This window comes from Antennarius striatus, chromosome 16, assembly GCF_040054535.1.
Source record: "Antennarius striatus isolate MH-2024 chromosome 16, ASM4005453v1, whole genome shotgun sequence".
Taxonomy (NCBI): domain Eukaryota; kingdom Metazoa; phylum Chordata; class Actinopteri; order Lophiiformes; family Antennariidae; genus Antennarius; species Antennarius striatus.
In genome coordinates, this window is record NC_090791.1 from 13,112,705 (window position 1) to 13,136,602 (window position 23,898).

The 23,898-nt window shown below is 40.5% G+C and overlaps 1 protein-coding gene across 1 annotated transcript in view; it reads left to right on the forward strand.

Moving 5' to 3' along the window:
* The window catches only part of rnf213a (ring finger protein 213a), a 30,129-nt gene extending 9,312 nt beyond the window's left edge, over positions 1–20,817 (forward strand). The window contains exons 22-65 of the mRNA XM_068336699.1: positions 61–225; positions 630–1,866; positions 2,291–2,472; positions 2,893–3,048; positions 3,127–6,729; positions 6,979–7,103; positions 7,385–7,495; positions 7,571–7,692; positions 7,770–7,892; positions 7,966–8,006; positions 8,167–8,320; positions 8,395–8,536; positions 8,617–8,808; positions 8,898–9,025; positions 9,106–9,263; positions 9,352–9,558; positions 9,684–9,871; positions 9,972–10,092; positions 10,213–10,313; positions 10,410–10,592; positions 10,666–10,832; positions 11,652–11,757; positions 11,863–11,977; positions 12,116–12,317; positions 12,478–12,674; positions 12,759–12,881; positions 13,084–13,194; positions 14,140–14,382; positions 14,466–14,541; positions 14,645–14,679; positions 14,749–14,849; positions 14,954–15,110; positions 15,209–15,380; positions 15,780–15,874; positions 15,996–16,247; positions 16,703–16,835; positions 17,126–17,209; positions 17,287–17,467; positions 17,676–17,877; positions 18,145–18,222; positions 18,336–18,533; positions 18,756–18,845; positions 18,988–19,166; positions 20,086–20,817. Of these exons, the coding sequence (XP_068192800.1) occupies positions 61–225; positions 630–1,866; positions 2,291–2,472; positions 2,893–3,048; positions 3,127–6,729; positions 6,979–7,103; positions 7,385–7,495; positions 7,571–7,692; positions 7,770–7,892; positions 7,966–8,006; positions 8,167–8,320; positions 8,395–8,536; positions 8,617–8,808; positions 8,898–9,025; positions 9,106–9,263; positions 9,352–9,558; positions 9,684–9,871; positions 9,972–10,092; positions 10,213–10,313; positions 10,410–10,592; positions 10,666–10,832; positions 11,652–11,757; positions 11,863–11,977; positions 12,116–12,317; positions 12,478–12,674; positions 12,759–12,881; positions 13,084–13,194; positions 14,140–14,382; positions 14,466–14,541; positions 14,645–14,679; positions 14,749–14,849; positions 14,954–15,110; positions 15,209–15,380; positions 15,780–15,874; positions 15,996–16,247; positions 16,703–16,835; positions 17,126–17,209; positions 17,287–17,467; positions 17,676–17,877; positions 18,145–18,222; positions 18,336–18,533; positions 18,756–18,845; positions 18,988–19,166; positions 20,086–20,239 (10,890 nt within the window). The 3' untranslated portion in view covers positions 20,240–20,817. The remainder of the gene's footprint in view (positions 1–60; positions 226–629; positions 1,867–2,290; positions 2,473–2,892; positions 3,049–3,126; positions 6,730–6,978; positions 7,104–7,384; positions 7,496–7,570; positions 7,693–7,769; positions 7,893–7,965; positions 8,007–8,166; positions 8,321–8,394; positions 8,537–8,616; positions 8,809–8,897; positions 9,026–9,105; positions 9,264–9,351; positions 9,559–9,683; positions 9,872–9,971; positions 10,093–10,212; positions 10,314–10,409; positions 10,593–10,665; positions 10,833–11,651; positions 11,758–11,862; positions 11,978–12,115; positions 12,318–12,477; positions 12,675–12,758; positions 12,882–13,083; positions 13,195–14,139; positions 14,383–14,465; positions 14,542–14,644; positions 14,680–14,748; positions 14,850–14,953; positions 15,111–15,208; positions 15,381–15,779; positions 15,875–15,995; positions 16,248–16,702; positions 16,836–17,125; positions 17,210–17,286; positions 17,468–17,675; positions 17,878–18,144; positions 18,223–18,335; positions 18,534–18,755; positions 18,846–18,987; positions 19,167–20,085) is intronic.
* Positions 20,818–23,898: the final 3,081 nt, after the last annotated feature.

Here is a 23,898-nt window from a genome sequence, read left to right on the forward strand (position 1 = left end):
AAGATGTCTGACAGTCAAGTCCCTACCAGTGGATGTGAAAGTATTTTTCTTCCAATCCAGTTGAGTGTTGACACAGTCCTGAAACTGACGATTACAGAGGAGCATGATGATGGGCAGCAGATGCGTGGTTATTCCCTTGAGGACCTGCGGGACCTGCAGAACAAACTCATGCTCATGTCAGGGAAAGGGGATCAAGGCCAAAATGAAGTTGATCACTTTGGAGAGGTACATGAAAACAAGTCTTTCATGAGCATACTTTGTTCTTTTTGTTTGGCATTGGAGCTGAAACGACAACAGCAGTTGCTATTGCTACCAGTACCTCCTGCTCAATGTACTGTTGATCTCAATTATTTTAATCAAGACATAATCAAGATTTTTTTTCAGTTAAATTGAGACTGACTGAAACCACTGACAATAATTAAATTACTGAGTATTGTCCATTTTTATCAGAATGGGAAGGGTATGTTTTCAATTTGAAATGACACTGGGATGTACTGAGTCAGTGATGACTTGGTTGTCTTGAACGGTGCTCTCAATATGGAATAATGCTCAAATTTCACTAATCAATTTCTAAATTTCTAAAGAAAGATTGATGTTTGCATTGAACTTGTGTGTTTTTATTTTCCCAGATCTTTTCCAATGTTCAAAGACTAGCAGAGGCATTCATTGCACTACACACTGCTGGAAATCCCTTGTTCAGACACTGGGAAGCACAAATTAATTGCCGCTCAAGAAGTGAAGAATCCAGCATTTCAATGGACTTCTACCTGGGCAAGATTTGCAGTGTTGTCAATGTGAAGGGCAGCATTGAGGAGCATCTTCCCGAATTCTGTAGGAAAATGGAGAAATGCCTGGACTATTGGGTGGATTTTGTGGATAAACAGAGATCTCTATATTACTATCTGAATTACTACACTGCTGAGCAGATTGTCTACCTGTGCAGCAAGCTGACAAAGAAACATGTAATCTGTTTTGAGGATCAAGCACTTATGATGTTGTCCTTTGTTAAGCCAAATTGCACAGCCTCAAACTTGAGGGCTGTCTGGACTGCATTCCAAAAAGAACTTCTCACCAAGCCAGAGGAGAGAAATGAGGATATTGACTTCCAGACTTTCACTGTGGTGTCAACAAGCGACCTTGCAGCCCCAGACTTCAAAAGTGCATTAGATGCCCTGCCCAGTCATTTGGGGGCAAATTCTTTGCAAAAATTTGATCTGATATGGAATTCTTATATGAAAGACATGAGAAATTTCCTTCCAAATGTTCTTGATATAAAAAGTCTAGGAAGACTGTTGGAAATGTTGGCCAATGATGAAATTAACAAAGTCGTAAACAGGGAGCTTCCTAGCGGTCTGATTGCTGGAAAGCCAAATCTCATTGTTTCGCCAAGCAACAGGGTCTTGGTATCTTGCATCTCCCTCTACATGCATAGTGAAGATGAGACACTTCCTACCTATGATGAGGTCCTCCTATGCAACTCCTCAACTCCATATGAACAGGTGGAGCTATTCCTCAGGCGCTGCTTTAGCCCGGGCTATCCAGGACAGAAAATATACTCCTTACTGTATGGAGACCTGCTCACTTATGATGTGAGCTCTAAAGTTGAGAACTTTTTTCAGCGAATGAAACTGCAGAGCAGGAAAGACTACAAACTTGTTATCATCTGCAGCTTAGAACGAGAACATGCTTACCTTCCCTCAGCCTTCAGCCAATACAGATTGCTCATGGTTCCACAGACGCCATTAATGGGGATCCAACAGTACCTCCACAAACATTTTGTTGTCCCAGCCAATCGATCCAGTGCTGCAGCTGTATTCAAAGACCGACTGCGTGTTGGTCTCATCTTATCCAAAAGGGCTGGTGTTGGTGTGTATATTTAAGTTACTACACTACAGTGCCCCCTCATTCCTCACAGTGTTCCAGGAACCACACGCGAGTCACTAATTTCACGATATAGCGACAAACTATCTTATTTACAGTAATTTAAACGTAAATTAACCCTCCCCATACTGATATTAAACAACCTACCTGCATTACCTTTTCCCACTCTTATTGATTGTTTAAAGCACTTTTGTGTCTCACGGAAGTCCGGGACTCATGGAACGTAGCACACTTCCGGATGCCGTCACTTAATAGAATGCGCAATACGGTATCACTTGGCTACCAAAAATCCATGAGTGTTGATGAGCAAATGCACAAGGGCATACTGTATTTCAAATTTCTAATATGGTTGATGCTTATACTATACTGAAATTATACTAAACATGTTTTTTTTGATTCAAAACTGCAGGTAAATCCCTTTACATCAAGAGACTGCATGAGAAGCTGAAGCACTTGACTGGAAAGTCATTGCAAGTGAATTGCATTCGCTTGATAGACCGTAATGTTGATGAGGATGCCATCCTTCAATCTCTGTTGGACATCAGAAACAGAAAAGAAGTCTTGATGGTCCACTTTGACGTCACATCATCGGTAATCAGTCAAGTTAATGCTAAGTTTAAGTAGTGTCACTCTATGTAATTTAAGGAACTATGTTAAAACCAGTCGAAGTGGACAACTCAAATAGAAGTGGCCTTATTGGACATGTGGTGCAGAAATGAACCATTATGGGTAATGTTGACTATTTCTAATCTTAATTGTTATTTGACTTCTAAATATCACCTTTTAGCCATAAGATTGCTGTCTTGCAAACCCTGTATTGGCAACCCTGGTTTCTTAACCAGTAATAACTAAATTTCAGTTCAATGTTTAAAATATCTTAAGTTTACAATTTTTTAGTGGCTTTGTTTTTGTGAACAGCCAGTTGGATGTGGTGTCTTGTTCAGGTTTGACTGTCGAATTTTTTGAACCCACTTGCATATAACATTCACTGATTCATGTCATTGCAAAAAGGTGCAGAAAGGCCTCCACGAGTTCCTCTTCAAGTTATTGATTTTGCGCTATTTGGTGGACTCTAAAGGGAAAATGTGGAAATGCAGTGACAACCAACTATATCTCATAGAGATGTTGGAACCAACTGCCAAACAAAAGAGAATTCCGTTATTTCAGGTATGATTTAACAATTTCTTGTGTATTCATAAACCGCTATTTATCCGTATGTTGTTTTAATCACCATTTTCTTCACAGGATCTTCATAGAACTGTGCACAACTTCACAAATCTGTTTCCAATTGTTTTCTGCCGACCACCCACAGAGGTGTTGATGCTAGAGAGAAGACGGGAAGAGCCCACAGTACGAGGCACAGATGATCCACTGATGGATGACATAAAATTTAGGAGTTCAGTCTTCCAGCGCCCATACCAGTATCTCTCAAGGTTTCGTAACCGCATTGCTCTTGATAATTTCACATATCACGATGTGGAAGGGTCCCACGTGGAATGCCTTGAAGTGCTTCTCTTATACTGCGGAATCTCTGATCCATCCTGGGCAGAACTCAGAAATTTTGCATGGTTCCTTAACCTTCAGCTACAAGACTGTGAGACATCCGTGTTTTGCAATGCTGCTTTCACTGGAGACACCCTAAAGGGTTTCAAAACTTTTGTGGTAAACTTCATGATTTTGATGGCCAAGGATTTTGCTTCTCCGTCACTCAGCATCTCTGACGAGAGTCCTGGCATACTGAAGACCAGCCACACTGATATCCAAGATCAGGATTTGGCCCCTTTTCTGATGAGAAAGAAATGGGAAATGGAACCACACCCATACATCTTCTTTAATGATGACCATGAGTCTATGACCTTCATTGGTTTCCATCTTAAGCCCAATGGAATGAACTATGTCGATGCGATTGACCCTGCCTCTGGAAAGGTGATAAGATCAAATGTTATGACAAGGTCATTGTATGAAGGCCTGAAACTACAAAGAGTCCCTTTCAACATCAACTTTGATCGCCTTCCAAGAAGTGAGAAGATAGATCGAATCTGTAGGGTTCTTGGGATCCAGTGGCCTCTTGATCCTGATGGAACGTATGAACTTACAACTGACAACATACTCAAGATACTGGCAATCCATATGCGATTCAGATGTGGCATCCCAGTCATTGTCATGGGAGAGACGGGGTGTGGTAAGACGAGGCTCATCAAATTTCTTTGTGAACTGCGACGAAGTGGCGTGGCTGCTGAAAACATGAAACTGGTCAAGGTGCATGGAGGAACAACTTCAGAAATGATTTACGCTAAAGTCAGAGAAGCAGAACACCTTGCCTTAATCAACAAACAACGTTATGGATTTGATTCTGTTCTCTTCTTTGATGAAGCCAACACGACTGAGGCCATTAATAGTATTAAGGAGGTCCTCTGTGACAAGACAATGATGGGGCATTGTTTGACGCCAAACAGCGGTTTGCAGATTATTGCAGCATGCAACCCTTATCGAAAGCACACAGACGAGATGATTAAGAGGCTAGAATCTGCTGGCCTTGGGTACAGAGTTCAAGCAGAAGAGACGGATGAAAAACTTGGGTCTATTCCTCTTCGCCAGTTAGTCTATAGAGTTCAAGCATTGCCTCCAAGCATGATCCCGCTGGTGTGGGATTTTGGACAATTAAATGATCAAACAGAAAAAATATACATCCAGCAGATTGTTCAAAGAGTGGCTGAAATTAAAGCTGTCCATAAACTTTACATCACGTGTATCACTGATGTTCTTTCCGCATCCCAGAAGTACATGAGGAAAAGATCGGATGAATGTAGCTTTGTAAGCTTGAGAGATGTGGAACGTTGCATGCAGTGTTTTGTTTGGTTCTATGACAACCACATCAAGTTTTTTGCAGAGCTAGATGCATTTGAGCAGAAACTGAGGGCCAAGAACAATGAACAGCGCCATACACCTAATATCAGAAACCCCGTGCTCTGGTCTCTAGTCATGGCCATAGGTGTGTGCTACCACGCATGCCTAGAAGATAAGAGTAAATACAGACAGAAAGTCAGCAAATGTCTACGAACTTCATACACACCAGCAAAATTGTTGCAGGAAATCACAGTCATGCAAGATTTACTTCTGAGTGGTGTGCCAATGGGGGATACTATAGCTAGAAACAGTGCCCTTAAAGAGAATATCTTCATGATGGTTGTCTGCATTGAGCTAAGAATCCCTCTATTCTTAGTTGGAAAACCTGGGAGTTCAAAATCTCTGTCTAAAACACTTGTGGCAGATGCAATGCAGGGCCAAGCTGCTCATTCTGACCTCTACAAAACGCTTAAACAGGTGCATTTGGTGTCCTTCCAGTGTAGCCCTCATTCAACACCAGAAGGCATCATTAATACATTCAAGCAATGTGGTCGCTTCCAAGAAGGAAAGAATCTAGATGAGTACATTTCAGTTGTGGTTCTTGATGAGATTGGGCTTGCTGAGGACTCTCCAAAGATGCCACTGAAAACTCTTCATCCTCTCCTAGAGGAGGGATGTATTGATGATGACCCACTACCACACAAAAAAGTTGGATTCATTGGAATCTCAAATTGGGCTTTAGATCCAGCAAAGATGAACAGAGGCATTTTTGTCTCTCGAGGTGACCCAGATGAGAAGGAACTCATAGAGAGCGCTAAAGGCATTTGTAGATCTGATGCAATGGTTTTAGAGAAAATCAGAGATTTCTTCAAACCATTTGCAAGAGCCTACTTGCACATCTGCCATAAGCAAGGCAAAGGATTCTTTGGCCTACGTGACTACTACAGCTTAATTAAAATGATTTTTGCAGTCTCCAAGGCTAATCAACAGAAACCCACAGCGGAGGAAACTGTAAAGGCTGTGTTGAGAAATTTCAGTGGCAAAGATGATGTTGATGCAGTTGGTGTTTTTACCAAAAGACTGCAGATGGTACCAAACTTGGAGAACATCAATGCTATCGAGTTTGTGAGAGAAAACATCCAGGCTGTTGGGCAGGAGGAGGAATGTCGGTACCTGCTGGTGCTAACAAAAAACTATGCAGCCCTACGGATCTTGCAGCAAACCTTCTTTACAGAAAGTGGGCAGCCTGAGATAATCTTTGGATCCAGTTTCCCAAAAGACCAAGAGTATACTCAAGTCTGCCGCAACATCAACAGAATCAAGATCTGCATGGAAACGGGTCAGACAGTTGTGCTCCTCAACTTGCAGAACCTTTATGAAAGTCTCTATGATGCCCTAAACCAATATTATGTCTACTTGGGAGGACAAAAATATGTGGACCTTGGATTGGGAACCCACCGTGTGAAATGCAGAGTGCACAAAGATTTTCGGCTTATTGTCATTGAGGAGAGAGAGGTGGTCTACAGACAGTTCCCGATACCGCTAATCAATCGGCTGGAAAAACACTACCTTGACATCCACACTGTCCTTAAAACTGACCAGAAGAGGATGGTGGATGAATTGGAGAGATGGGTGACACTTTTTGTGTCTCTGAACAGTCAGAATACAGTCATATCTCAGACTTATAAGTACCAGCCACCAGACGTCTTCATTGGATACCACTCAGACACATGTGCGTCTGTGATACTTCAAGTTATAGAAAAGCAAAAGAGCAACTTGGAGATGAGGGATTCTGAGACGAGGGTCCTGGATGAGGCCAAACTCACACTGCTCAGATGTGCCACACCAGACTCAGTGGTGCGATTGGAGTGCACGGGTCTTCCCAAGGTGGAAAGTGAATTTCTTTCAGAGATCTACTTTAAAGAACAAACTAGCTCTCTGGCTGACTTCATTGGTGCTCACACATTGCAAGAAGTGCAAGGCTGCTCGTCTTTCACAGAGGTACCCTTAAAGTTTTGAAAACCACTCCTTGGAAAAAATATATTTTGTGTGTGTGTAAAGCAAAATCAATGGCTTTGGGTGATAAAAATCTTCTTGCACAAACGTTTTAATTTTAATTGCATACTTGCTGGTATTAGAGTAATTTAAGTGACCTAATTTTTTTCTGGAAGTGTAATACAAGTTTCAAATTACATTCACTAAAGTTGTTTGTCTGTATAAGGCATTAATAGTTGTAATGTTCAACCACAGGTAACAACATTTTCCAGACTACTAACAGCCTCAGACTTGGAACCCTTTCAACAAATGTTTTCCAGTGTCGAGCTTCTCTCACTACAGCAGTTTGACACGGAGCATTCTTTCCTGAAAAAGATCAGGTTGGTTGATAATGTGCATAGGGTAACGTATTGTTTTAGGCTTGGTAATGGTTTATTGTCCATTAAGCAGAATATTATTGATGTTCTTGTACACAGAAGGACGGTAAATGGAGCATAAGGCAAATGGTTTCTATTAATAGATATACATACTGTATTGGTAATTTTAAATATGTATTGAGACATTTGTTGAACTTTCAAAAAATTATCTTCTACAGTGTGCATTTATGATCTATGATGTGATTGTTGTACCAGGAAAATAACACATCCCTGTTTTTATGTAGGAACTTTCTCACTGCTGGAAATTGTAATACAACATCCTGCAACAAGATCCTCCTCATTCAGAGTGATTTCAATGAAGCCTGTCATCATGCTAATCTCATTGCATCTGCAAAGTAAGTCCAAAATTTGCTGTTATGTTTTTACCTCTGTAAGCTTTCTCTCTAATGACACATCCCGTACACTTTCAGGTATTCATCCATGAATGAAATCAACAAGATAATTCAAAGTACGGGCAGCAAGGTGTTTGTCTACTTTATTACCAGACTGCCACGAATGGAAGGAGGGACTTCTTACATTGGCTTTCATGGAGGTCAAGTTACTGCTGCATTATATGTAATTATACTTTTATCTTGCTCAAAGACTAATCTGAGATTTTAATATTTATAGGCCCCTGGAGATCGGCACACATCGATGACCTCAGACAGTCAAAAGTCATTGTTTCAGACATCAAAGCCTTAAAAAACATGACGATGGGTCAGATATTTGAAGCAAAGATGAGTCAGCTTCATGGTAATTGATTGATGAGCGATTGCAAATTACAGCTTTGTTTCTTTTGTGGAATTAAGTTGCATATTTTTTGCAGCCATGGAAGTGGATCCCACTGAGGAGGAAGTAGAGCTAGACGTGAGTACAGACAAAAGTCAATCATGTTTAATACTATCGACCTGGCGGGAAAATGTTTACTCTTATCCCTCCAGGCACCGCTTTCAGACAGAAGTGCCATTTAATTGTACTCTGGGTCATTTGTGACAGTGAACTTTTTAACCTTTGGCCCCCATTGTAGGACTGCAATGACATTCTTGACACGACAACACTGTTGCGGAGCTGTGTACAAAGTGCAGTAGGCATGCTGAGAGACCAGTTGGAAAGTGGATCCCGCAGTACTCGGAGAGTTGAGATCCTGCTGACGCTCCTTAGTGACTATGACAAAATGAAAAGTAATAACCATATTAGTACTTAGTACTAACTAGTAATGTCTGTTGCAGTGTTTATCCTATTTTTTGCTTGACAGGAAAGTTTGTTCAAACTGTGAAAAAGCATATTCACTCATTGCTGGCACTTCAGGATCAAAACATCTTCTCATCCATCAAAAGCAAATGGGTCATTAAGGAAGCCTTAAACTTTGATGACCTGCAAGAAGGAGGCACCTTCAGGTGAGTAGTTAGGCAATGGGATGTCTGTTTGCTCAAATATTCTTGGAACAGCAATAACAGCTTTTTGGGGTTTATGACAGGTGCACATTATGGAAGCATGCTCAGACTGTGGTAACTCCCCTATTGGCACAACTGGTTTCAGTAATTGACTGTGACCAAAACTTGGATATTCTGCTTGATCTAAACTGTGGTGAATCTGTCAAGAAACTATGGTTAGATATCTTTGGTGATGATAAGCTACTTGAAATCCCAAATCTGCAAGTGGATCACGGGTAAGTCGTGGTAATATTGCGTTGATAATTCCTGTAGCAATATTTACTAACAAGATTACTCAACAAATGAATTTTTTTTTTTTTAAAAGCTCACAGAAAACAATCCTTGTTCAAAACTACATTGCCCGAGACAGAAACATGAGCTGCAGTATGCCTTTTAGTTGGAGAATCAAGAACTACCTGGAAGAACTCTGGGTTCATGCACTTCAAAATGAATGTAATGACTTGTGGGGTGCACTCCATTATTATCACTTCTGTAATGCTGTCATTACATTTTACATTAAATTTGTATGTCAGGTCAATCCCAGTCTGAGTTTGAGAAGTTCTTTTGGAAGACACCGCTTGGAAGATGTATTGCAAAAGCAGACCCAGAGATGCAGACAGAATTTTTTCACCGCTACCTTCAGGATTTCATCAGTACGACAATGAATGTGACTTGTCCTGAAGATCTACAGGTTGTTTTCCAGCAGATGTCCTTAAAATTTAAACTAAGGCTATAAAATTTTGTGCATTTATGGTGTAATCAATACCTTGCCTTTTTAGCTCCTGTGTAGTGCGTTGAATTGTGGAGTTAGTGAGCTGCGATTGCAGCAGGGTTCCGTGGATAGAGTGCCATCCCTTCCATGGATCCATGCTGCGTATCATGAATTCAAGAATCGACTGCAGAATCTTTCCAGATTGATCTGCATTGAGCCCCGGGTGGTGCAGCATCTCTTAGGAAACCAACAATCCAGGGATAGGGCTGAAATGGTTTGCCTCTATATTCTATTTAAATGATTTGTTTGTCATTCAAGGTTCTTGAATTGCATGTATGATGTTGAAATTGCCCTTTTAGTAGCCGGTTATATGTAGTGATCTTATTTTCTTTTTACAAGGTACTTGATGTGTATGCTGCCTTTGCATGTGTGGAATACCTGGAGCCTAGGGATCTGGAAACAGATGCCCAAAGACAAGCCTGGCTCAGAAAGGTCAAGGCACTCCAGGTCCCAATTGAGTTGATCTGCTCGGAGGAAAGTCTGAAACGCTATAGTGAGGGAAGCAAGTCCATGGTCTGTAGAGTCCAGTAAGTTAAATAAAAATATAAGTGAAAACACTTTCCTTTTGAGGTTTTTCATAAATGTACTCTCATTTGAGGTGCATTAGTATTGTATTTTTTTTCTCAGAGCTGGATGGAATCGGATATTTTCTCTATCTCTATTTGTGGAGCACATGCTGTTGGGCATTGAGAAAGTAGAGAAGAATCTAGTACCTTTAGCTTTGGAGTACACAAGACGTCTTGGTCAGGTAAAATAAGGTTCTTTTTACCTAGTTGGCTTTTGTAAATGGGTCAATTTATCATAAAATCTCATCCACAGTACCAGTAAGTCCTCCATCATAAAATTTATACTATCTGCTCTCATCAAGGTACTGGAGAAAAACTCAGACCTCAAAGCTCTCCAGGCTTTCGAAGACGTTATTTCACTGCTGAAATCCTGTAAAGATGGAGCCATTGAACGCATCTTCAGGTTGGTATTCAGTTTGCGGTCTCTTGCGTTTTTGGATAAGTCTACCCTATTGTGCTGACACCCAGTTTACTTTCCTATTAATTACGTGTTATCCAGATTTGGTCTACCAACATGTCCAGTGTGCATGGGAGACCCCCAAGAGCCACTTTGCCTACCATGTGATCACATCTTCTGTGTGGCCTGTATCAAACGGTGGTTGTGCCCTGGTCAGATGTATTGTCCTCTCTGCATGGTGACAGTTAAAGATGACTTCCCCATGATTCCTTCAGATACCATAAGGTTGGTCACTTTTTGTTTTTTTACTGAGTAAATCTGGTTTGTAATTAATAGCTTGGTCTTTTGCTCTGTGTAGGACCCATGTCAACCAACATGCCTGGTTCAGGAGGCAGTCCAATGCTTTCTTCATTGACCTGGTTTCCACTTTGTGCTTCAAGGACAACTCTCCCCCCTGTTCAGATATCATCGTCCATTTGCTGTCCTTGCTTATGGTGGAGGTCAAAACTGTTCCCATTCTCGGAGGTAGGAGAATCTTTTAACCCTTAGACCCCTGAACTATTTTGGCCATTTTTTGGTACATTTGATACTTGTCTCTATATACCACATTAAAAATGATTTTAACATACCCATGCTTGGTATGTTTATCCTCAGCACAACGTCAGCTATATGACGAGATAGTTATTATTTCCCAATAACTTACTGTATTGACATACTGGGGAAAAATAGTCAAATTCGGAAATGGAATAATTACATTTTATTGCACATAAAAACCAAAAACATGCTCATCAAACTGATTTTGAGCTCCAAAAAGGTTGCCATAGTCTTCAAACATAACTATGTACAGTTTGTGTCACTTGTGCCACAAAATATTTTTCAAAATAAGAACAGTGCGACGTGAAAAACTCGAATCCCGAGGCATGTTGGCATAACGTGACAAAATACACCAATCACGGGACATGTTGGGATCACTTGACAAAATGCACGAATCGGAAGACATGTTCGAATCACATGAATACATGCTTCACCGTTTCTACGATGGCAACTATATGTACAGAAATACGGTGCCTGCCATCAAAAGCCATTTGAACCGCTTGTCTTGGATCAAATTTAAACGATCATATCTCCAGTTTTCTGGGGTCAATCAGCTCCAAATAAAAACTGAAAGACAGTTTCACGTCTATACTTTCGCGTCACCATGCGCACAGGAATCGACGTGACAGACTTTATTTTTTACAAATGGCTTAAAAACGTGATCATAGGGCTGTAAGGGTTAACCATGTTCACTTGTGTGGAAAACCATCTGTTTTTAATGTTAATCTGTAAGGGTCTTTTTTTATTTAGCAGGTGATCGAAAAATGTTGACAAAGGCACTTTCCCCTTTCAATGACTCTGTGGATAAAAATCCAGTGGTTCGGTCAGTAGTGCTCAAACTCCTGCTGAAGTATAGGTGAGGCTTTATGGTTGCTCATTGCCTGTTGTGCCTACTTATGTATAGTTTTAACATTTTGTAGCAGTGTTTCAAATGTTTCACTAAATTGTATTGTTACTGAAGCTTCGACAAGGTTAAAGATTACCTGCAGCAGCATCTGGTGGCAGTCGAACAGAGCGATGTCCTGGAAAAGACGGACAAAACCGAACTCTACTTATTGTACATTCACTGCATGGAGGTACACATACATTCAAATTCTGTAGTATGTTTGAATATCTGCTGTGTAATTGCATGTTAAAGCTTTCATATTGTATAGCAGTACTGTATTTCTTTTACAAATCTAACATGTACTGTGTGGGTATTTTCATCGCTCCAGGATTCCATGTTTGAGAGATTCCAGTTCAGGTCTTTTACAGACCAGCAATTGTGTTTACGGGATGAAAGTGCTTTCCTGACTGACTACCTGCAGTTACAGTCTGCTGCAATACCCACTGTGGAGATGTTACAGCAAGTGGCCAGAGTGCGCATGGGTCTAAATGTAGCTGCCAATCTCATTGTGGAATCGCAAAGAATCACAGGTGGGAAATTAAATGGCATGCAGCTTCTGATTTGTTGTACCTGTACATACCAACTATGAACCAGCAGCTGAAAGATGGGTTTGAGTCAGTCTTAATCATTTGTGATTATAATAGTAATTCCACTATGTCACTAAATTGTTTTCTATTTTAACCATGTCAGAGGTTCCAAAGAGTGCTGATTGTGAGACTACAGTCTTCATGACCAGCGTGAAAAACCTGTGTACGCAGAGTAAAAATGACTGGTATCGTGTCTACTTAATTCGTAAGCTGTGCAGCCATTGTGGAGTAGAATTTATCCAGCAGCTTCTCAAAATTGACACAATGCACTGGGTCTTTCCGGAAGAAGTTCTGAAGAAGGTGTGTTTATTTTCACTGTCCCGTGCCAGTTTGAAATCATGTTTGTATTCTAAAGTAGTGCGTTTCTGTTGACATTACACCCAGAGTAAACAAGCAAGACCAGCAGACCAGTATCTTGTCTGTGGGAAACTTTACGACACAATCAAAAAGACAGTTGCAAGTGAAGTTGTCTTTTGCCACCTTGAGAGGTTGGAATTCATTTGTGAGGTAATATTAAATCACTTGTTTCAGTATCAGGACACTGGGAACACTTTATCACTCAGTATGAAGACTTCTTTTGTGGAGTTGTGCATTCAGTGTATTACACTGACTTGCTGACTGACCCTTACAACCATGCATGATGCAGTTACACTGCTTTTACTTTTTTTTTTTTACGAGGTATGTTGTTGCTCTGCTTCTGTCTTTGTAGACCCTTGGATGTTTACCACAGCAGACAACTGTGTATATCCTGTTAGCGCTGTTCAGAGAGGTGACCACTCTTTACAGAGATTCCAATGTTGCCTTCCATCCACAACCTTGGGTATGCCTTCCTTAAAGATATGCTCAAATGTATTTTTTGTCACTCGATACTGACAATCGATAAATGTTTGTCCCTCACTGATAGGAACATGCAGTCCTTTATTAATCAAACAATGTGGCTGTTTGCATTGTTACAGCAGTAGAATATAAACTATATAAAGGGGGCAAGTAGTTGTAATAATTTTCTTTATTGCTGTTTATTTGTACTTGATGTTAAGACCTAAAAGGTTAACATTAGTGATGACATATGAGGTTTCTGATCTTGCCTGCCAGTTTGCCCCACTGTGTTTGTTCAAGGTGCAACTTGAGTCAATTCCACGAGTAGTGCTTATTTTTCTCCTGACAGATCGTTATTCTTATCTGACAACATAACGAAGAAAAGAGAACAACAGTTTTCTTATAGACATAAAATGATTTTTGTCTCTTGTGAAAATTGAGTTGTTGCTTCGTGGGAATTGTCAGAATCAGCTAAATCCTGAAACGAGTCACCTGTTACCAGATTGAGAGTCTCACTTAACGCGAGGTGTTGTATTATAAAACAAAGGGGTCTCATTGTTGAATAACAGACAATCTCAATAAGAATCTTTTCCATCACTGCGTGAGAGGCTCGCCTTGGCAAAAACATGTGCCCTGAGTGGATTTAAATGTGATGCCCAGAGTTACCACAAAGGATTGCATTGCAGCCATGATGCAGCTGCTGGCTGAGATGATTTGCTGGACCACTTCCAAAGCTTTTGTAGAGGATGACTTGACGTGTTTTCTTTAACTACTTAATAAGGTGCTGTTATATAATGAGCCATATTTAAAGTTGGTTTCAGATCACATTTTGCTTTCAGTTACATAAAAAATCTGCCAGATAAGACGTGTAGTTCTATGCTGGACACATTTCTGCCAGTAAACAAAAAATTGAATATATTAACGTATCTTTCTCCTTATCGACTTACAGCAACTGAAAGTTCTCCTCGCCTATATCCAGACTTCCAAATTTTTACCCAGCCCAGAGGTGAAGGCCTTTGCCAAAGCTCTTGTGACCAACCAACTTGGACCGTTGGGCCTTAATTCTGGGACGACTTGCACCAAATATTTATTGGTGGCCTTAAGTGTTCACTTGGCTGCTGTACTGCTCTGTGGAAACCAGGGGATCTTGGCTCCTCTGCAGCAACTGGCAGCGGCACCAGCCAACATGCAGGTAAATGGATGAATTATCAGCTGCTTTATTATTTAAACCGCTTCATCCTTTAGGAACTGAAAGGATTTTGTCTGTTGCTACAGGCATCCTTCTTGCCTACTATGGCAAATGACATGTTAGCCATGGCTGAGCAGGCTCTTGGTTCAATGCACTGGTACTGTAAGTCAAAGACCAGAGATGGTGTCTTTAAGTATCTCAATTTTGGTTTTGTTCAAGAGTGTTTGACATCTCAATAACAATTTCTGATTGATCTTTACAATAGATTGTGCAAATGGCCATCCCTGCACAATTGGAGAGGTATGATATTAATTATGGTCTTTTTTGAGTGTTCTTTATATTCCATTAAATCTCTCATCCTCTTTGTAGTGTGGACAGCCCATGGAAAAAAGTTACTGTATGGATTGTGGAGTTCTGATTGGAGGAAAAAAACACTGGCCTGTGAGGGGATTTCAACCTTTTCTACTTGAGTGAGTCTGTGATTGTATTAGGGGAGAATGTTAATGTGGAAGAAAGTTAGTTGGCGTAGGTTTTATTTTAATTTCTATTCATAGAACTGATTTCCTTTGAACAGGGGTGATCGTACTCGGGCAGGCCACATCCTTGGTGACCCCAATCGAAGAGACAATCCAGACATGTTGGACACGAAGAATATTTCACCTGTTCCCTTCACCGTTGTCCGTATGTTCACTCACATGGCCATGCTACTTGGTGCAGTCAACCACCAACAGGTAGTTGTGGCAGAAAAACTTGTTTTCCTCCAGTAATATATTCCAGTTATTCTTGTGACCAACCAAGAATAACTTGGTCATCAAATTTGTGTTTGTAGTCCATCTCTACCATCATCAAGCCTCCAGTTGTGGACCCAGGTGTATTTCTACTAGCTCACCTGCGAAAGGACTTGAAACACCTTATCAGATTTCTTGGTAAGGGGATGGATGACACAATCAGTGTGGCTCACCTCCTCATCAACAGCCTCTTGGAACCCCGCCAGAAAAAATGTAAGGAACAAGTTGCGCCAAACCTGTTGTAAATTATTTTGTGAGGTTTTTTTCCAGGAGGAAATAATACTGAAAGCGTGTTAAGTTTTTGTTACATTGTGACTGCATTTTGGCCAGATACAACATAAAATAAGAAGGCTGACTAGTGCCCTCTTGTGGTAGAAAATGGGAGTTACAAATGTAAAGGTGAGGTTTTACAATGCATTATAACTGGGTTTTTTTCAAAGTAATTGAAAGTCTTAAACTAGTTTGGCCTGAATGATCTTCACATTGTTATCTACCTTTCCAAATGGACTAGGATGATATAACAAAATTAGTTTGGTAATCCCCTTGAGTTACTTCACAAAGCTAAACTCCCAAAAACTTCACCTATTAAGCAGAACTGGTCTGTACTTCCAGGTCCTGTTCCTTATGACGACTTGCTCTCGACCAAAGAAGCTAGAAATGCATGGGAGATGGAATTTAGCAACACCATCATCTCCCCTCAGCTGAAGGTAGACAATATATTTGATCTGAAAGAACAAATGAAGCACATAAATTCAGACTAATTTCAACATTGTAGCAAGAAATATGTACATAACATGTTGCTTTCTTCTGTCATCTTCTCCCCCACAGCATTTGGACAGAAAACTCAAGGAAGTGAATGCATTTATCCGGGATTCCTCCCGCATCAATACCAATCCAATCACTCGGCTTGTGTTTAGCGATCCCAGTTCCTTTTGCGACTCACTTCCACGACGTTTTCTGATCCATTGTTCTGCAGTGTGGAGCTGCAAGGAGAAGGTTTCTCTGCTTAGCCTCACCCATATTGTAGAACAGAATGATGGCAAAGACACCTTGCCTGTCCTGTGGAGGTTTCTGCATAAGGTAAAAAAATCATCCTAATTAAATGTATACGGTTCGAAGGATTTACCTATGCCGAGTGTCTGACTCGTAGGGAATACTCCATTGTTGCCTATGAGTCTAGTACCATATAGGATCCTGCCTGAAATTATGCTAAAACTGATTACCAATCAGAGTTCTTTAAGATGGAATTTTTTTTTTTTCCGTATAAACATTTTGCTATCTGGTTGTTGCATTAAAGTGCAACAATATATGCACTTCAATTTATAAACTCTTTTAGCTATAACTTTTTCCAAATTATGGAAAGAATAACCATGTGAAGAACTTCTTGTGTAGCTGAATTTATTTTGACAAAAATGTATTCATGCTCTTCAGATAGCAAAATCCCCGACTTTATTATGTAATAATTAAAAAGAATCTATTACAGGACAGAGCTTTTAGTAGTTGATTATCGAACAACTATTTCATTTATTTTCTAGGAATCAGAGATCAGACTGGTGAAGGACCTTCCTAACATCCTGACACTTCAGTGCGATCTGGTCAAGAAGTTTCAAAATGTCTCTGACGTGACTTACGGCACCATCGATGAATTCCTCCAGAGTCAGAAAACAGGTACTGAAACTGACTGTCTTCACCCGTGGTTCTCTTAACTTTTTCAACTGTATGACTCACTCACACAAGAGATGCAATGTTCCACGCATTTCCTAATTACCTCTTTCTTGGAAATGTCACAGTAAAATAGCTGGCAATGTACAGTTTAAAAGCCTGCTTGCCAAGGCATGAGTTGTTTTAACCTGGAAGGAGACAATGATTGAGTACTCTTAAAAGAACAAAATGTCTTCCACACGTGAGTGAGACTGTGTATGCTTTGGATTCAGTTTTCATTTTCCTCTTGTGTACAGTCGCGCTGAAAGTCTGGTATGAGAAATACGTCAAAATCTTCCTGGCAACTTGGAATCAGCTCAGAGAGTCTTTGGCAACTCACGGTAAAGTCGCTGTACATAAAAGCCAGTTTGTATTTTAAATCGGGATCTAACTTCAATTGAAACGTTTTATTGCTCAGGTGAGATTAAGATCCCACATGAGTTCTGCCAGAAAGACCTGAACATCAGCAGTGAGTTCGAAGTGCTGTTGCCACGGCGACGAGGACTGGGCCTGTGCTCTACAGCACTTGTCAGCTACCTCATTGCCCTGCACAACGACATGGTCTACTGTGTGGATAAACACACCGGAGAGGAGACCAGGTGGGGGCGCTCACGACACATGTTTACTCCCTTTTTCTGTCTTTTATCAACTTTTGTATGCCAATGCAGATTTGTGTATTTCAAGGAGATTATACTTAAATCAAGAAAATAAAAAAGGCAACAGCTAGAATGCAGGAAAAAAGACAAGCAGCAAGTTGGCATATATCTTCTATAATGCAGACACACTGTTTGTTGGTCCTCCCCTCAGCTACAAAGTGAGCCCTGCAGACCTGACCGACCTGCATGTGATTCGATACGAACTGGGGAAGGACCTGATGCCTCTGGTTCTGTCGAACACCCAGTACAGCATTGAGAGAGGCCAGGAGACTCTTTACGAGTACGACCTGCCAAAGATCCAGCAGCAGATCATCTCTCGCTTCTTATTGGGAAAACCTATCATCGCTGTCAACGTGAGATAAGACTCGAAAAGCTTTAACTTCAAAATTATTTATTTATGTAATGTAGTTTTCAAAAATATTTTCACCTAACTTACTACTAAACACACATTTTCCATGTGCTTAAGACTTTTCTAAATTTTAATGCTCAGGAATCAAATCAGGAATTAATCAGGAAAATAACCTACTGGGGAAAAATGTTTGTACAGATGTGTTTGGAGGACGTAGCACTAAACAGCATATTTGAACATGTTAAAATGTATTTCCTGTTCTTTTCTACAGGGCATTCCAACACTCGTGAGCAGACATGACCGCAACTATGAGATTATCCTGAAGGATGTAAAAGCAAAAGTACATCAAGTAAGTTTTGATGTCCTATACAGTAGGAACACCCAGCGGGGCAGCTCATCACACACAGTACATTAAAGTTCTTCTGGCCTCATGAGAGTATTTGACTGTCTGCCTGCCAACAGGAGGCTCTCCAGACCCTCACTGTGTTTGCAGTGACTGGGGAGCTGCACTCCTACAGTGAAGTGTGTGAGGCCTTGTCCACGCTGGAAGTGGCACTTGGCTTCCTTGCCAAGACAGGGGGAGACCCTCACATGCAGCTGTCTTCCTACCTGGAGGAGGTGCTGCAGATGCAAAACCAGGTGGCTCCTCATATCTTCAAGGTCAGCCTATCTGAGACACCGGTTATTTTATCCTGTTGCACATTTCTCATTTCCACAGTATAAACTGGAACAAATATTGTATCTTTGTATAAAAAAAGTGGCTGTGTCCCTGAGAGGAAGGATTCAACTTGAGTTGAACTGACTTGAGTGTTGGATTTAGTAAACAAGGATTTAATTGGTGTGGATTTTTTTTAAGTTGTATGTATTCTGTTTTGCCTACAGACCCTGAGCATGTGCTATCTAAAGCATTGTGTGGCTCTTTGGCAGCTGCTGGCCTCACTCAAATCAGAAAATATGCTTCGACTCAGGAGGGTAAAGCATCACAGTGCTTCTATTATACAGACACAGATGTGGAAATAACACTATTAATAATCATAGCAGCAAGATTACAGATGACTGAATAAATAGCTGCCTGTGTATTTTGCCTGTTCCATGTGTTCCCTTTGTTTTTCAGGACCCCTTTGTGGGAGTCTCGGAGCAGTACAAACAGTCCCTGGACGAGGACAAGCGCAGACTCCTGACTGCCTTCTTTTCTAAGAACAGCGCTGACAGTTTCCTCCTGGAGATGCACGAGTTCCTGGTGCTGACCCTTAAAACGCCCAAAGCACCTGATACTTACAGGCCTGACTGGAGGTAACATAAGTTTGATTTGTCTGCAACAGTTGTCCTCATTTAAATCTTTCTATGAGTAAGGCTTCATGTTACTCTGCGTCTTTTTTTTGAACTGAAGACATGTAAAAATCTATTTTTCAAAATGTTTTAATGATTGGATGTCTGGTTGTAGTGGAAACAAAGTGCATGTTTCTCCATTTCTCACTGAGTCACCTCTGTGGAATTTAGCATATTGCATGCAAACAGATCTGAGTCCATGTTCACAAACACTCTGAATACGGTCAGATCTTAACTTAGCCTTCAAACTTCCAGCAACTGGTCGAGTTGTAGGAGTGATCATGAAACGGAAACCAAAAAAAAATATTTTTGTCAGATGTACAGTTTTACAAGTATTCAGGGAAATGCACCCAAAACTCATCCTGTAGTGTTTTATGTTTGAACTTTGGTATAAATTTTCTGTAGTTACAAAGTTGAACCTCTGCATGACAGTGAATTCTGTTTAATTGAATAACAGGGACTTTATATCAGCATGGCTTGATTTCCATGAAACTTAATGGAGGCAAGTCACACAATCAGGAAGTTGTCACCAGTTTAAAGGGAAAGTGAATCAATGGGCACCTAGACTGTTTTCACTGGCAGTTGGATTCAGATGCATGATGGCCAACAGTTCTGACCTGAGAGCACAGGTCAGAACTGACCTGTGGACAAGTGAACTTATAAAGAATTAGAAGCGTTAATGACGGAAACCATGAAAGTGATGCAAGTGCTGTGTTCTTCAGTAAAAATAAACAAGCCTGTAGCTCTTGATGAGATCAATGGGTTAATACGACAGCTGTGTACCCTGGTCACGGTTGATTTTGGTATTTCTATTTCTTAAATGTATACCTCAAGTCAACCTGTGTGTGCCATCTGTTAGAGTTTGTGTTTTGTGTCTTTAAAGCCTGAAGGACACACTGGTGTCTTACATGGAACGCAAAAACATGGACATCCCACCTGATGTGGAACAGTTCTTTCCAGCGGAGATCCTCCTGTGCCACTATGTTGAAACCTGGAAGTTCATCGTAGCCTTCAAACAGGAGCGTCAGAGGCAGTGAGGACTACAAGAAGTTTATTATTTCTGCCTTCGATTGATATCTCTGATCGTATGTTTACAATCATGGTGAAGCGACAGTGTTCTAACAATGTTATTTTTCTAAAAGCTGCTGTTAAACCCACTTATACAGAGGAGGCGCACCACAATCATTACTGACGTGCTGAAAGTTAGCCCTTCAGTAAAGTCAACCTGCTGCAAAATGTGAACTAGGAAATAGTTTTTCTGTAATTGTTCCAGTTAGATGCATCAAAATAGTTCGTCTTGTTCCAAAGTGAACTCGGGTAAAATAATATCATTGAATTACGGACTTGAAGTCATGCTGACCAAGCTCTGTTTATCATGTCAATTGTTGTACGTGTCACTTTTAATTTATTTTTGTGTATGTGTTGTATATTAAGTTCTGTTTTCTGCTGGTACACCTCACTGGTGGTAAATTAATCACATTACCAGTGTGTGTGTTTGTCGTGTGTCTCCCTTCATTAGTGTTATGGTGTTGGTGCTGCCGCCTCCTTTTGTGATAACTGTATTATCTTGCATTTTTCAGTGTACTGCAACAATAAAGTTATGAATCTTTCCATACACTGTTGAAGACAAGATTTTTACTGTCAGCAAAAATTTAATCTATTTCTATTTATAATTAGGCTTTGTTTTGACAAATTCTGTTGCCATACCTACAGTCAGAATAAAGGAAATGACATTTTTGGTACTAACAATTGTCCAAAATAAATTGCTAGTGATAGTTAAATAATCTTACAGCCACAGCTGTGGTTTCATGGTGTAAACTAAAGTTTACGCTTGTAAGGTCTCAACTGTGCTTCTACTGTATGTAAAAATGTAAACTGATCCTTATTTACATCACTGCCAAAAGCCAGTAGAGGCTGCCCATGATGGAACGCTCAGGAAATGGCTGCCAGCCTGAGGTTATGTGACTTTTTGACCCTGTGTTGGTGGGAACTCAATGTGTTTCTGATCAGTCTGATGAAAATGATAAAGACAAGACAGCCACAAGACTGCAGCTGGATCGCTCCTTGATTCAATTTCCTCCTCACTAAAGCAGTGTTGAGCATAGCAATGACAAATGGAAGCATGCGTCTGTAAGTAAACTATGTCGCTGACCACCCTCTGGGAGTCTTGACTCAAATGAGTCTGTATGCTAGAAAGTGGAAGGATTTCCAGATTTCATCCAAATGCTCATTAGATCTTTTAATGTCATGTATGATTCATGAAATGGCTGAAACCCAGTTGACAGACCAACCAGAATGAGAGCCAGTGGATTCCTACAGTCTTAGATGAGCTGTTAGAGCCAAGTCCTGGCCGTTCATTAGCAAACCCCAATGTGGCGGTGCTGTTCATGGGGATACCAACACACCCGCATTTGGGTCATGAGGTGCGATTTGCCCAAATTGTCCTGCAGAACGAGCCTCGCTGAGCAAGTTCAATCACTTCCACTTCTGTGGGCTTGAAAGCCACCAAAATGCAAATGGAAGGACACAAAGGGACCAAATTATATTTCCTGCTCTGCGCTTCTGGTCTTTGTCTTTGGATAATTTGCTGTTCAGTCACAAACTGGAGGTTATGATCAACAAGGCTGGATTATTCGGGCTGAAATTGTTTGTGGTTTGACTGAACTTTCAGTGCTTTTGTGAAAAAATGGATTCAAACCCTAAAGTGCGTTATTTGTTTTGACTGACATCCATTTAAACCTCTAATGCCTCAATCCAAATGATGAGCATTTAAGCTTTTGTTTCCAAATTAATGGTCATTACATTAAATGATTTCATGACAAAATAGAAATGGAAAATACTTCATCAGTATTCAGTTCCAGAAAGATGAAATTTGACCTTTTTAAAAATGATCCGATCAATCAAAATGAAATTGTCCTGGTGGTCCAGAGGGTCAACTGTTGCTCGATTGTGTTCAATTTCCCTTATTGCGTGTAATCCCAAACTCTCCACATATGTTGCGCATACTTAAAATGCAACGACGTTAAATCCAGGTCAGCCAGCAAGATTAATCAATTTTCTCCTTGATGCTTGTCTTCAATTACCCCCATCTATATTTTACTCCTCAGAAATGCCCTATGAACTCCTGCAATCCTGTTACAATAATATCAAGTTCAGCCTTGAATCATCACCAGGTCTGAATCTGTGAAGGAGCTTCAAATTTAACCCTTTGCAAAACAGCCTCGGATATGAGTTGAGTTTACACCTTAGGGATCCAATATCATTTGCAGGCGCCGTCGCCAGTCAGGCTGCTCTCAGCCATAAGTTAGCTAAGATTTTAATGATTGTGGTATGAAATCAGTTCCCTGAAATACCCATGGGACCCCCAGAAAGCACACCAACGGGCTACTGTATTCGCCATAGGGCATTACAAACACTTTACTGGTGGTCTGAGAAAATGTTTTCTTTGAATCAACCCTGCTGCTGTTATTGCATTATTATCAAATTAGTGTATTTTAATTACTACGTCATCCAAAATGTATGCGTCAGGTCACAGTGGGGTGAGAGCAGAAACCGTGTCCAAACTCTGGGGTCGCCCAGCTCACTTTGCAATGCTGAAATGAGGGAGCGAGAAACAAACCTCAGCGGGCACATCTGTGAATTATATTAGCTAATTGTGTGCACTTCTCTTTGCACTCAACACTTGAGTTGTCCTCCAAGCAGAAGGAAGAAATTAAGAGCACTGCTGCCATGTTGTTTTATTAAATACGTGAAGAGAAAATACAATTACTGGTTAAGTGGGAACATACCACATGGGATTATGAGAGGCAAAGCATTTCAGAACTTCAGTGAGTAAATTTTTTGCCGTGGACGTGAACATGTTTCTAGCAACAGCTGTGCATACAAATATATATATAGAAGAAGACAGCTGTGTTGTAGAGGACTGCTTAGAATCTCCCTCTGTAAAAACTATTTGGATCCACTATTTTTTTTTAAAATAGAGAAAAAGCAGTGAAGCATGTAGTCTCCTTTCACTATTTGCACTTGAATCTATTTTTTAGGTTTGTGTGAAAATACAGACGGACTAAGAAGCAGTAACCTGCAAAATGATGGGAAATGTAGTTTTTGTTTCGAGTCTTCTTCCAGTCTAAGATAACTTCATTCATCACTTCAATTTGAATGTCAATACACTGCAGGCAGACTGCACATTCTGAATCAGACTGGGGTAAGATGAGAGCATGTTTGAGGCGGGGCAGGAACTAGACATGTCAACTTATGTGTCATGTACGAGATGGAAGCCGTATTTTCTTCATAGATGTATTTTTATAGTGGGGAAACAATTTCCAGCATTGTTTCAAAACTGGGGAACACATGTACTGATGTCTCAGAAATGTGTCTCATCCAGAAATTAACCACCAAAACAAGTGGATTATGAATAAAGGTGATTCCATCATCCAGCTGCTGGCTCTGATACCATGATGATCCACTAAAGGAAGTTTGACAAATCGGATTGGAAAAAAGCCAACAGGAACAGATTGACATTCTTGTTTTTGCTGACCTCTTGTGGTTGAAGTCCTCCTGTTGTTAAAGTGATTCTCAGGGTGAGGTCAGCGAACTGTTAGGGGTGTGGCTATAGTTAGTTACTTCTGACCACGCTCTTATTTATTTATATACTGTTATTATCCCCAAAGGGAAATTAGTGGCACAATGTGCAATG